Raw genomic sequence first — 14619 nt, forward strand, 5'->3', positions numbered from 1 at the left:
GCCCGGAAGCGGGCACGAAACATCAAAACAGACACCCCACCTTTTCTTGTTAGGTTACATTAATGTTTCCAGTGTTGTGCTCGAACGCGTTCAATGAACACCTTCGTTTTTCTAAGAAAGTTGAACTGAACGCAACGTATTTGTAAATAAACAACTTGAACGTGAACTCGTTCAGATTATGTGAGAATCAGCGACACTTTTCGGGTCCAGTTATTACCTGACGAGAGATACAGTATTTGCATTTCGTTTACACAGCAGCCACTGTCACTGTCCAATTTTACCAGCGGGCGGCGCTACCCACGAAGTACTCGACTTGCTTCATACTGCATTACCCACGAAGTACTCGACTTGCTTCATACTGCATTACCCGCGAAGCATTGCGCAAACTAGCGTAACAAACCAGCAATCCAATGGCAACGCAGGACGGGTGCAGTCGAGTCAAATGGCAAGTGAATTTGACCACACTGCAGGCACGGCTGCCCCCGCTTGTGATTATTTACAGGTATTTTATGTATTGTCTCCCGTAGATTCCGACAGTGAAAATTTAACCTTTCTGTGCAATTCATGTCCACCCAGTCCGCACGCCAGCCTCGTCACTTCAAATTTGAAAAGGCATTTGGAGATGGAAGCGTCCATCCAGTGTGACAAAATATCTGCAAGTCCTTGACAAGCAGAAAAAGTCATCAGGAAAGAGCAAGACCCCCCCCCGCCAGCCCCAAACGACCCAAGTCACACCGCCCACAGCCTTCAGGGGGTATGATTTCCCAGCAACAGGTAGACAAATGAATAATGGACTACTAATTGACTAAAAGCATAAATTAAGAAAACGACTTTATATTCCATATTGTTCTACAATTCCACCATAATTGTAAACTGAACAGTTTTGGGTGATGACGGATGTCTAAATGCAGATAATGTCCCGGTTTATTAATCACATACGCACTTACTTGAATTGCACTGTCATTATATTATTATCCCTTTCGTACTCTTTCATTAGTTCTTAATTATTTATTTATTTTCTAAGCGTGGTGTATATGCACAGTGAGAGCTAATTTAAATTCCTTGTTTGCGGAAGCATACTTGGCCATTAAAGCCGATTCTGATTGACTCGTCACAGAGCGCAGAATCTTGGGCATGCACAAGTCACATTCAGGCGCAGCACCAAATTCTGCACCCTTGTAGCAAAGCCTCCTCCAAAAGTTGTGCATTTGGAAAGCAAAAGGATGTGACCAAGCAGTTGGATCTTGGCTCAGTCCAGTTGACTCTACTAGAAAACACCTGCCCTGCTGTCTGCCTCATTCTATATAACTTCATTTTTTAAACTTTCATGATTTAGAGTGCAAGAGAAAGTGGAACGCAACAAAACCAATGCTGTAATAGCGCTAAGGAGCAAACGGCTCAGCCGGCATTAACACCGCTGATGAGTTAATTGTAAACAACACAGGGTGACATTAAAAAAAACGACATCACGACACTTTTCTTTAACTCAGAATGATTATTATTGTAAGAAAATATGAATACAAGCTCGTGTTACAGTCAGCTGGGATAGGCTCCAGCATACCCCCGCAACCGTAATGAGGATAAGTGGCATAGAAAATATTGGATGGTTACAGACCCATGAATAACTTGGCAAAGAGAAATGCCAATGATAGAAGCAGACTGGATTAAAACAGTGCAATGCTGTCAAAGCAAGGGGATCCCCTTCCTTGTATTGAACACCTCAAAGGCCCAGGATGTGTTTTTGTACGTCGCAGCCCAAAAGAGTGTTTCCAGCCACAACGCAGTCTGTCACAGGCGCTTCTTTTAAAAAACCACACACACACACACACACACACACACACACACACACATCATACTCATCAATCGAGAGGATAAAAATATAAACATCACACATCGAGTTATTTTACCCTTCTGAGCAAGGAGCCATGACACAGCCTTCCTGACGAGAAGCTTCCATTCCACCTCAGCATCCCACTTGAAGCCATGAAGCCAGACCAGAGCCAGAATGGTGGCCCACACGTTCTTATTCGCCTGAGTTCATTAAATCGGAAGGAAAAAAGCACACATGACACCAACATGCGAGGGAAAGCTGTCACGACACGATTCCAACAAGGACCCACCGACGCGGGCCTCATCTTCTCCACCTCCTCGCTGGTCTTTCCCAGCGCAGCAGCCAGAGCCGGGTTGAGCTCCCAGCTGCCCGACGCCTTCTGGAGGGAGACCAACTGCAGAAAAGGGTCTACTGGTGGTGGGCTGGCTGAGGGCACTTTACAACATGTGGGGGGGAAAGGAGGTCTTGTCAAGCATTCAACTGGATAGTTCACTGAAGCATCTTGTATTACGTATTATGTATTATACAGTATGTATTATGTACTATGCGTTGTTAAAACACAAAAATCTTTTACCAAACACTCATTTAAAAAAGAACATTGTATGTACAATTTTTTTGTGACCAAAACAAGTGCAGCTGTCCATCGTTTATCACGGTTAATTGGTTAATAGGTGATTCAGTATTAATAAATGGAATGTTGTCATAGTAATGGCATTGCAAACTGTTTACAATCTTATCAATGCGGATGTTAACATTAGAGCCCTCCAGATGTGAAATAACACCCCTATAGTCACCTTTACATTTGCATTACCCAATATAGTAGATAGAATCAGAGAACAATTAGATAACAGACTCACACGTTAGCAGTTCCGTGTTTTTGTTTTCTGGACAGCGTACCTCCGGCAGTGGATATTGTCTCTTCAGTGTAATGTATTGGCTGCTTTCAATGGCTTTACATTTGCATTACCCCACATAGTAGATATAATGAGAGCAAACAAGGCATTTAAGACGTAAATAAAACTGCTTGTGTGTACGAGTCACAGTAAATGTGTAGAGGACAGGAAGCGATGTCGGAGGTTCAGAGTTGAGTTTTAGCGTGTCATGGGTTATGGCCCCAACAGTAGCCTGTTATTATGACGTTATCATTATTGTGCCTGTTGTGAGATCATTTAAACCTGCAATAAATGTCTTTTCTGCTTCGGTCCCGACACCTACTGGCCAATGTAGAATACTACAGCCACTTCTTCACTCGTTCACAAGGCTTCTTCTGCCCTGTATTTGTATTTTTAGTTCATTTGGTTTGTTCAATTACCATTTTATGCAGGAAAACGCTCAATTTAGGCCAAATATAAGTACAATTTGCTTAAATATGCGTATTTCTTTTGCTAGTAATAGGCCGTATCCAACCACAAAACAGTGATCATGTATTCATTAATTACTTTGTGAAAAAACGCAATCGAGAGAGGGCGCGATACCCGAACCGCGACGTAGCAAGGGACAACCGTAGTGTAAATGAAAGTAATTCAAGAGGCTGTCAACTGACGAGTATCGGCAGAATTCCTCATTCTTTGCACATCACGCTCCTTCCCGCGTCCTTGGAACTTTTTTTTGAGTGAATGGAAAACACCTCCCCTTGATTTTGCTGCAAAAAAACAGAGAAGAAAAACAATGATGAATTGTATGCAAATTAGCTGGAAGACACAGAGGCCTTGAGTTGCTTCACAATAAACTCTACTGGCTTTAAAAGGAAAAAGTGTCAGCCAGAAGAAGCAAAAGTGCTGTTGTTGTGGTCATTTGAATTCATTTCAAGAATGTAAATAGTTTCCAGCAGTCCTATCAGGCCTGTTTGGCCCGTGTGACTCCAGAGGCAGCTCACAGGTACGGGCAGGCCAAGCGGTTTGCCACTTTGGCGATCGCCGAAGCAAAAACTCGGACATGAAAGGAGTTTGGGAAAGCCATGGCCAACGACTTCCGGACGGTTTTCGAAGAGATTTTGGACCACCATCCGCCTTCTCAGGAGGGGGAAACAGTACACTGTGCTAACTGTGCTGCTGACCTCGACTCGAGATGTTGTGGACCGGTTGGAAGCAATACTTCAAAGACCCATTCAGTCCCACCGACGTGTCCTCCAATGAGGAAGGAGTGCCTGGGGACTCCATGATGGGCGTTCCTACTTCTGACGTTCCTGAGGTCATCTAAATGCTCCTGTGTGCCAGGGCCCCGGGGGCTGATGAGATCCACCCTGAGTTCTTTAAGGCCCTGGATGCTGTGGGGGTCGTCCTGTTTGACACAACTCTGCAGCATTGCGTGGACACCAGGGGAGGTGCCTCTGGATTGGTACACCAGGGTGGTTTGTCCCCCTTTTTAAGGAGGGGGACTGCAGGGAGTGTTCCAACTATTGTGGGATCACACTCCTCAGCCTTCACGGTAAGGTCTATTCAGGGTTTCCGAAGAGGAGGGTCCGCCGGATAGTTGAACCTCGGATTCAGGAGGAGCAGTGTGGTTTTCGTCGTGGTCGTGGAACTGTGGACCAGCTCTACCGCTCCCGGCAAGGTCTTTGAGGGTGCATGGGAGTTTGTCCAACCAGTCTAGATAGGTTTTATGGACTTGGAGAAGGCATTCGACCGTGTCCTTTGAGGTGAGTACCCCATACTTTGGGAGTATGGGGTACCTCCTAATTCAGGCGATTCGCTCTCTGTATGACCGGTGTCAGAGCTTGATTCGCATTATTAGTTAGTTAATTAGTTAAACTTGTTTCCAGTGAGGGTTGTACTCCACCAGGGCTGCCCTTTGTCACTGATTCTGTCCATAAACTTATATTGTAGTCTTATAGTCTTATTCACGAGTGACGGAAGGATCGACAGGCGGATTGATGCGGTGTCTGCAGTCATGCAGCCTCTGCATCGGTCCGTTGTGATTTAGGAGGGAGCTGAGCCGGAAGGCAATCAAACATTCTTACTCTCACAGATTGTCAGCTTTGGATTTTGACCAAAGGACAAGATCACAAGGTAGTGTGTGGCCCAAATGAGTTTACGCCACACGGTGGCTGGATACGGTGAGAGGCCCTGTCATCCGGGAGAGACTCGGAGTAGAACCGCTAGGGGCCACATGGGGCGACTTGAGGATCTGGTCAGGATGCCTCAAGGACGCCTCCCCGGGGAGGTGTTCAGGACACATCCCACTGGCCTTGGGGAAGACCTATGACAGGTTGGGCCTGAGACCACCTCAGGATCTGCTGGGAGGAGCTGGACAAATCAGCCGGGGAGAGGGAACCCTGGGCTTCTCTGCCTCGGATAAGAGATAGAAGATTGATGGATGGATGGGTTCCAGCAGTACCAACTTTGAACCCTTCCTTCAATAGACTAGATAGTTGCGAGATGATTCAATTCTTCGTGCCTGCTTGCTGCTGCGTGCCTTTCTTCATACCCATGGAACCCCTTACAAGGTCTTCTGGTTGTTCTTCAGGGATAACAGAGAACAAATATTATAATATTAAAATATTAGAAATAAACAGCAGTGTGAACATATGGATATGACATGTGGAATGACTTATTCTTCATGGAGAGCAGTCAATATGAGTAATGGGGGATGCCCCAAATCTTCTTATTGATGCAATGCTAAGTAAAGTACACCAATACCCACACATTGGCAAAGCAGCAGGTAACGCACAACCCATCGACTGTCAAATCAAACGCCGTCATGAAAACACATGCTCAGAGTCGCCTTTTCTCGGAGCATTCATAAATATACAGTACAGGCCACACACAATGCAACCCCATGGTCCCGAGGCAAGAAAGACCACTACGTAACCCTGACAAGGCACACCTGTGAAGTGAAAACCATTTCAGGCGACCACCTCATGAAGCTCATTGAGAGAACACCAAAGAAATAATTAGAAGACATCAAATATGTCTAAAATATGAGAAAATGATTAGAGCGCCCTCGTTCTTCAGCTTCTTGTTCCTTTTAATGCCCGATACAACTAAAGGTATATTTGTTTGGACAAATGTAACAATGACAACAAAAATAGTTTGTTTTTGGCAGTACAATGCTATAGAGATTCATGGAAGAACTTAAGCGGTTTTGTTTGTTATCGAGAAAAGTATGGAAGTTTCTAGATATCAGCTCTTAATTTGAACCCATATGAGCTATATTTGTTATAATCATTCTAATTGTCCAAACAAATGTACCTTTAGTTGTAGCAGGCATTAAAAGGGATCAATAAACTGAAGAAGAAACTAACGCTCACATCATTTTTTCCATGACTGTATTTACAGTTATTTCACTCCTTTTTGTTACGTGCATAATTCCACATGTGTTCATTCATGTGTTCATTCGTGAAAGTCATGAAAACGAAGTAAACACATTGAATGAGAAGGTGTGTCCAAACGTTTGTCCTGTCCTGTACATTTTGGACGTTCATACCTTTTGTGCGTGTGCGAGTAAAAAGCCACTGTCAGAAACAATCAACCAGACTCTTGCCTTCATCTGAGGTATCAATTGGAAATTCTCACACATATGAAATAACTCTTGCTGAGTACCTGCATCAACATCATCCGCAGAGTTATCATATGCCATGCACCTCCTGGGAGCGCCAAAGGAACCTGTTGTCTCAAAGGAAAATTAGGTTAAAACACGACAGCCGTCAAACACATGAGCTCTAACGGACAGAAAGAGAGTCACTGCACCATAATTGACAATGCCACCTCACTATTCACCCCACGATGGAATTCAAGCAACATTTTCAGCTGGCTAGTGACCAGAAACTTGTCTTCAATGGAAGAGTGAACTCAAATGTTCCTTAAAACACCACCTGTACAGTCAGAGATGCAGCAATGGCCACAGTTTTACTCTGGAACAGACTCATTCCATTTCTGTCATGCTGGACTTCAAGGAAAACTGCACTATTTTTGGAATTTGGCCATCATCCACAATCCTTTTTGAGACATGAACACACGTTTTTCTCTTTTCTGTGCATTGTAAAGATCTAAAAACAGATAAAAAAGAGACAGGGTGAGGAGCTCAGCCAGCTGCTGTTCCTTCACACGGAGAGGAGCCAGTTGAGGTGGCTCAGGCATCTAGTCCGGATGCCTCCCTGGTGAGATGTTCTGGGTATGTCCGGCCGGGAGAAGGCCCCGGGGCAGACCTAGGACACGCTGGAGGGATTATGTCTCACAGCTGGCCTGGGAGCGCCTTGGTGTCCTCCCTGTGGAGCTGGAGGAGGCGGCCGGGGACCGGAAAGTCTGGACTTCCCTACTGAGACTGCTACCTCCGCGTTCCTTCCAGAGCGCATTGATTTCACATAGCAACACAAAAGCGAACGCCTACAACTGGTGTTAACGTTTACAGACTCAAAAATAAAAACGCAGCAGCAGCGGCGGCAGCTCCAATATGTAGCCTTACCTTTTTGCTAGCTGGTGTGGTATGGCTAAGTCGATACGCCAGTAACACTGTTCGATTGGCGCAACAATGTTAATAATAATAATAATAACAATGTTGCTGTAGCTTGGTTAATATGCGTGTCACATGGTATGTAAATGGAGCGTTGTTGGCGCTTTTTGAAGTCTTTGTAACTGTAAACAAAGTAGCGAGTGGCTGTCCTTGAAGTCACCAGATGATGTCATTGTCTAATTTGCACAAGGTGTTGCAAAATGCTGTAGGAAAAAATCATAACCTCGCAGGAGAGACAAAAAAGTGAGTAAAAACACCTTGATTAAAATGGCTATTGAAAAATAATCCACTTCATTTGACAAATAAAGAGTAGCAATAGACTCTTTTATCCAGGCAATGTGCCACGGAAGCTGACTGTGCACTGCCGACATGTGACTGCCTTTGGGCGGGGTGGAACTGTCAACAGCACCCGCTGTTGCTCACCGAGAAGACAAAACGCAGAACAATACCTGCTTTCATCTTTGAGTTCCCAAATACCAGAAAACTCCCCAACGCTAGAAAAAGTCACTCGTCACTTGAGGAAACATGCCGTCAAGGGGGGGTTGGAATGTCGCCGGATCTAGCGACAAAATCGGCAAGTTGCAACACCGGTCTTTGTCAGAAGGCAGAATAAGTGTTTCCCACTACGTGCAGTAATGAGCTGTCTCTTTTTAATCTGTTTTTATATCTTTGAAACGCACAGAGAAGAGAAAGACGCGTGTTCATGTCTCACATAAGGGTTGTGGATGATGGGCAAAATTCCCAAAAAAGTGCAGTTTTCCTTTAAATAGTATTGCATGACAAAAGTCTAGTAGATCATTGTTTTTAGTTGTTAAAGCCATTTCTTTGATGGCCATCTCTGCCTGCAACAGGTTCAGTAAGCTGGAAGAAAGTCCAATCACTGCTGAGGGTTTGCCCGTCTGGCGCTACTTACGGCATGGTACTCCCATCGCCATGACAGCACCCACTGTGGGATTCAAATAAAACATATTGAACAAACATGATAATTAGGGCGTGTATTACAAGCTGTGCAAAAAGTTAAATAATAAAAGTGCATCACAAAAATGGTAGGCACTCCCAACACACACCAGGTAACCACAAAGTGATGATAATTTATCGATTCATTTGATCCTAATCATTTTTCGTTTTCATTGTGCTATGCTAACTTGCTTTTTGAAACTCACAATTGCAGTTTGAAGGCACTGGAACATTTCTGCGCAGCAGAGGTCCTTGAATGGCTTCCTTGCTGGCTTTGTGGACTGCAATGAAGGCGGTGAAGGAGCTGCTCACTCCTGATTGGACGCTGAGGTCCACCACCTGGGTCTTCACTGTCTCATCCTGCTCTCTGCTGCGCTCTGTCTCCTGCGCCTCCAGGCAGCGAATCAGAGTTCGAGCACACAGTCTGTGGATGGTCAATCTGCCGACAGCAAAGAGGATCCAACACCATCACAAACTCTTTATATTTAATACAAAGCAGTGAGTTCATGTGTGAATAAACGTTCCTCATTTTGCAGTAATATGGGAAGTTTGTGTCGTGTTCCAACCAGTTCTACCTGTGCTTTCTCTGCTGTGTGGGGCAGTGGAGCCCTTTTCCTCAAAAAACAAAACAAAACAGTATAGCGAGAGTGACTGGCCGTGCCTTTTTTATTACACTTGTGGAAACTAATGATTGAGTCTCGCAAATTGTGCCAAGCAACAAGGACTATAATTGAAGTCAGCGGTGTGTGAATGAAACCTGCATTACCCAGTTTCCTTCGTGGGCTGTAGAGGGAAGTGGAGTTGGTTGTGGTACGGATGACCTGCGAGGCGGTACTTGACACTTACACAGCCATCTGCTGCCTCTGGACTCTGAGGAAATATTCCAGGATTAGAAAGCAAGTGAGATTATCATTCCTGGATGTGATTAAAGACAAGATACTGTATGTGGCCAACCTGTCCAGTCAGCTGAGCATAAATGAGGGATCTTTGACCCTGGAAAATAGCTGTGAGAGGTGGGGACAGGACAGAGACAGACACTCCCTTTGGCAGATCCCACTTGACGGAAATGTCCTCCACTACTGGTTGCAAGGCAAATTGCAGCGATTGCATCACCTGATGTAAGACAATTGGCAGTTATTTGGGATGTACTGTAGCATTGAACGTCTTGATGTACCTTTGCTTGCATCCTGTCGGCTCCTGCGATGAACTGAGCGTGACCCCCTCCCTCCTTCGCCAGTCCATTGATGAGAGCAGTGCTGGCCCCTTCCCCAATCCCAAAAGAGAAACACCTGCAAGACAGTCACTTTGGTTTACACGGGGCATGTACGTACGTGTACACCCCCCCCCCCATGCCAAAGATGCCAATATTACTGGCCATGACAGTATGTATGTATGTATGTATGTATGTGTGTATGTATGTATGTATGTATGTATGTATGTATGTGTGTATGTATGTACTGTATGTATGTATGTATGTATGTATGTATGTATGTACTGTATGTATGTGTGTATGTATGTATGTATGTATGTATGTATGTATGTATATATGTGTGTGCTTTGACCTGTGGGAGTTGGAGTTCTTCTTCACCAGGCTCATAACCTCTTTGGTGTTCCCCACCTCGCCGTCAGTGAAGACAAAAACCTGGTAGACACACACGCACACACACACACACACACACACACACACACACACTTGACTTAAAATGTACACAACAGTAAATCTGTGAGAGAAGAGTCACATGGCTGTTTCAACCTTGTTTCAAAAGAGAGTGCACACGAGCAGGAAGTTGTTAGTTCAGTATTACCACATTAAGAGATACTTGCTCAGCCTGTTTGGAATATTTTAAGAGTGTGTGTGTGTTACAGCTGTAGTGTGAAGACTAGTAGTGCAGATGTGTGTGCATTACTTGTCTTGGGTGATTGGGAATGCAGGGCTGGCTGTAAATGTGTTTGAGCGGCTGAAGGATCTCTGTTCCTCCCAGGTCGGCCTGCATCTCCTTGACTTTCTTCAGAGCCTCTTCCATGGTCTTCTCACTGTACTCCACACTCTTACTGCCATCAAAATACACACAAGTACATGTACTCCTGCAGTGAGACCAAACACAGCAATATAATGGTTGGGGAAAGGGTACATTCTTACGGGAAGATGTGCTCAAAGGAGGATCCAAAACTGTAGATGTTGAAGTAGCAGCCCATTGGTAAACTCTTCAGAAGCAGCAGAAGAGTATCCTGTGTGGAAGTGAAGGGTAAAGAGTGAAGGCAACCATGGGAAGAAGGAAAAGTAAATGATTTATTGACCCTCTGGTTACCCTGGCACTGCTGATGCGAGTCTCACGCTGTTGGTTTTTGTTGAGAGCACAAGCCATACTTCCAGATCGATCCAGTAAGAACACAAACTCTCCACTTGATGCCAGTGAAGACATCACCGCCTGGGGGAACTCGGGGTACACACTCAGCATCACCACCGCATCCCCCATCAGTGTGCCTGAAACAGGAAATGTGAATTTGGACCGATAGAAGACATTCAAACACATTGAACGCATCACTTTACAGCTATTTGAAGACTGGAGCTAACTCACCAGGCTCGGCAGACGCCTGTCCTGCCTCCACCACAGCAGCCGGCTGGTGGGCGTCTTTATAGTAAATCAGCAGCTCCACATCCCTGTCAAACTTGTGTCCTGCAGCCAGTTTAACCTAAGAACCAATACATAAATACATACATACATACATAACACGCCTCAACTGTGACAAACACACGTCAGCGTTCGACATACGGCAGCCTGGCTTTGCTCCACGTTGAGGTACTGCAGAGGCTCCAGGGAACAGTTGGACTCCACTCTGGAGACCTGACGAGGAGAGGACACCCGAGCAGAGAAGGACAGACTGTAGGGCACCTGAGAGGCGGGGACAGAGGTCAACTGGACCGCGCCACCTTCACTCCCTGGAAACATCGTACAATGAACAAGAGCACAACAAGAACTCACCCGATATTTGGTTCCACTACTTACTAAAACACACCATGTGTTAGCATAACATTGGCATGTACCGTAAATAAACTAATGATAACATGAACAGATGTGAGATATTACAACGAGCGTGAATCATAAAGGTGTTGCTGCGTGTCCTACCCTGAGGCTGGTAGCGAGGGTTGAGCACCGCAGGCAAACAAAACCTCAGCGCGTCATCCGCCTGCAGAGCCAGCTCAGTGACGTACTCCAGCCTGACGGAGGCGCTCTCTCCTGGAGGAAGGCTGCCCACACTGAGAGAGAAGATATCCGGGCTCTGATCACTCTCCTCCAGGAGGAAGGCCTGCTGCCCGGAGCTCAATGCGTCGTCGTACTCCTCACGGGCCTGGAGACAACACGTGGTTGTAGACGCTGTCTTTCTCAGCCCTGCAGTCTTCGGCATGCATGGGACTCACCTCCTGTTTCTCCTTCACCTCAGCTACAATCTCAGTCTGTCCAACCTTAGCACTGAAATGGCAGACAGCAGCATCTCCAGGCAGAGGGAAGACAAAAACAGCCTCTATGGCTTTGTCCTCCTTGTTCTCATAGTGCAGAGTGGACACCACTGTGGCCACGTGGTCCTTCACCTCCAGCTCTACTTCAATGCCCTTTAGAGGAACTGAAACGCACACCCGATAAATGAAAACATCTCCAATGCCATTTTACTAGGTGGAATTGAAGAAATGCACTTTTTTCCATCATGTTTACTTCCTGCTCAAACAATCCACACACACAACATAACAACATCAATTCGTTGCCAAGTTCATTATCCATCCATACATCCATCTTCTAGAACGCTTGGTGTCATTAGGGTCACGGGTGAGCTGGAGTGCATGAGTGGTAGAAGATGAACACTGGGTTAAAAGTGTGAGTACCTGGCTCCTTGCTGGTAGTGAGCAGACCACAGCGGTTCATCGTGATGTGACGTCAGCGGGACTCTTCTAATACGGTATTATTTTCCCTGCAAGGAAAGCAAGTAAGGAGATACAAAAACAGATTTAAAAGATACAATGCAGTTGTACATGACACAGTAGTAAACATAATATATATAATATATTATAAAATGAGCACCATGCTATACCTACCTTCGTGTGTGTGAAGTCAAACACGGAAGAGCGCTCAGTGTGACAGAGGACCACGCCCACTCAACACGTTGAAATTCTTCTTCAAAAATAATTGGTTCGTGCTTTGAAAACTTTGATTTCTGTATATGATACTTGGTTCCTATCATTAAAATACTGATAATATATGAATGTCATCATAAGTATGGAAAAAATCGAAAGAACACATCTTCCTAAAATACCGATTTGAGAGTGTTTTCCATAACCAAATGTTGCATAGCAGTCATTATGGTACATGGCACTGGCACACGAAACGATAACGTATTTTAGCGTATTTTTTGAAAACGGCTTCCAGAATGGAATCATTTGTCAACGCCGCCTTGTCATTATATGGAAGCCCATATCTGCCACAAAACAACCCAATGGTAAGCCATAATTATGAGATAATAAAGTCGTAATTATGAGATACAAAGTCAAAATGATGAGATATAAACTGCGCATGTGCCACAGGTGCCGCCTTCGTCACTTGGCAAAAATGGCTTCACAGTTGTAAGCAAGGTGAATATCCTAAGTGTCTTTTATAAATGTTGGATGTTTGCTTCATGCGTAATGAAGCGAAGTCGTATTCTTGTTTAGTCATCTGGTGTACTCCAACCACTATAGAACTATTAGTCAGTCAGGTATGTGAAGTATTTCACACTACATTGGGGATCATTGCTATCGCCAGTCCAGCATATGTAATATACAGGTAGTACTGTATACTGTAACTCTTGCATTAAACTAACAGCACTGTTGGAAAGAAGCTTCTACTGGCAGAACAGCGCTCCCACCTGGCTGTAAAGAAGCAACGCAAGTCAGACTCCGAGCAGGGTGCATGCGTCCTCTTTGTATTTACTAATAGCCAGGAGGTAAATGATCACATATTGGAATTGTTGAAGATTCAAAGGGTGAAATGATCTGACAAATACGTATGGACTGTTCACTGTGAGGAAGTAAAATGCCAACTATCAGTAAGTACCTTTTGCAATCAGACTTCAGACAGCCTGAACTATATGGAATCACATAACGTGAAAGCACTTCCTCTTAAGTTGGAGAATGAAGAATAAACACAGAGAAGGGACGCACCAAAAAAGGAGATGGATCCAAAAAAGTGACTTTGAAAAACAGAACTTGATTGAAATGCTAGCCATGTTGTTTTTTCAAGGAAGAAAAAATACAGCCTTTCTGATTTTGACGTGGATTTGACTGACCTTCAGCAGCATCCATTAAAGGCTCACATCACAGTTATTACAAGTTCCCTGCTGTTGCAAGTTTGAGTCAATTGCGTTGAGAAAAACATGCAGCTTCGTATGATGTGAAATATTTGCATATTTGCATATGAATTTGCATATATAATTCAATGAAGTATGAATTCAGTTAAGTAACAACCTTGAATCACTTCTGACAAGCGCTGCAGTCAATGGACAACAAAGTATACATATTTTATATTTTGCAAATAGTCTCTGCCTCCATATAGATGTGGGACTGCGTGCAAAATGGAGGGACGTCCATGAGGTGATTGTGAGTTGTGGACTTGGGCTCTGTCGTTGTTCCAAGTTGGTACAACCTCATTAAGTTCTTCCTACAAGGCAGATATCATCAGAATTCCTACAAATATTGGACGTTAGATTACTGCATGAGCCAGGTAGTCTCCACCCATGGTCTGTTTGATTTATGAAATGTATCATTTGTTAGTATTAGGGTGGATTGGCACAATCAAAAATGACAAATGTTGCAAAAATATTTCAAATATTTCAAAATGTGCTGGAAGAACCCCAAAGACATAGTAGAAGGTTACATCATCATATCATGCCATTCATTACACTGGTCAATTAGTATGGATTACTTACTATGATGCTTGGCCATTAAGGGACAATCCTTTATTGGATCCAACCAGGTGGGAGCCAAAGAAGCATCTTTCCAATATCGCTGTTAGTTTCGTTACTGTAAGAGTGCATTACAAGCTATACTGTACACCGTCTGTTGTAATCATCTACATTTTTATTGTAGTAGATGGTCCTAAGCAACGCCATGTGGTTTGTCATTTCCGACGTGGAACACTGGCAGGAAGCCACGCTCTGTGTTTATAGTTTGTTGTGTTTACACCGGACCGCAAAGTGAAAGTTGTTGGACATGCTAGCTAGCTAGCAGCGAGCGCGACATATACGGTGTGGTCACATTTTACAGTGACCCGTTTAATTAATAATAAATGCTACATTATTCTATCCTTCGTCATTATGTGACTCGTCTGTCCCGGGCGGACGAATACATTGTG

At 44.4% G+C, this 14619-nt stretch overlaps 1 protein-coding gene and 1 long non-coding RNA gene across 7 annotated transcripts; one reads left to right on the forward strand and one right to left on the reverse strand.

Moving 5' to 3' along the window:
* Window positions 1-384: 384 nt before the first annotated feature.
* On the forward strand, window positions 385-8732 carry LOC129191622 (uncharacterized). The gene is made up of 3 exons (XR_008573235.1): window positions 385-502; window positions 577-774; window positions 8454-8732. It is a non-coding gene; the product is annotated as an uncharacterized LOC129191622 (long non-coding RNA).
* LOC129191621 (von Willebrand factor A domain-containing protein 5A-like) lies at window positions 1492-12701 on the reverse strand. Of its 6 annotated transcripts, none has more exons than XM_054795144.1 (21): window positions 12330-12701; window positions 12120-12205; window positions 11661-11863; window positions 11368-11590; window positions 11014-11180; window positions 10819-10933; window positions 10549-10724; window positions 10380-10468; window positions 10147-10291; window positions 9802-9881; window positions 9414-9528; window positions 9194-9352; window positions 9006-9109; window positions 8446-8678; window positions 8196-8228; window positions 6373-6435; window positions 5228-5290; window positions 3375-3473; window positions 2121-2266; window positions 1908-2031; window positions 1492-1797 (listed from the first exon to the last, which is right to left on the reverse strand). In XM_054795144.1, the coding sequence occupies exons 2-21, from the start codon at window positions 12157-12159 to the stop codon at window positions 1721-1723; spliced, it is 2454 nt and encodes an 817-aa protein (XP_054651119.1). In that variant the 5' UTR covers window positions 12160-12205; window positions 12330-12701; the 3' UTR covers window positions 1492-1720. The 6 variants fall into 6 exon arrangements, with proteins under 6 accessions (XP_054651119.1, XP_054651118.1, XP_054651120.1 ...); XM_054795143.1 differs by having other exon boundaries at window positions 1492-1800; window positions 12330-12700; XM_054795145.1 differs by lacking the exon at window positions 8196-8228 and having other exon boundaries at window positions 1492-1800.
* Window positions 12702-14619: the final 1918 nt, after the last annotated feature.

Source organism: Dunckerocampus dactyliophorus, chromosome 12 (assembly GCF_027744805.1).
Source record: "Dunckerocampus dactyliophorus isolate RoL2022-P2 chromosome 12, RoL_Ddac_1.1, whole genome shotgun sequence".
In the NCBI taxonomy this organism is placed as follows: Eukaryota; Metazoa; Chordata; class Actinopteri; order Syngnathiformes; family Syngnathidae; genus Dunckerocampus; species Dunckerocampus dactyliophorus.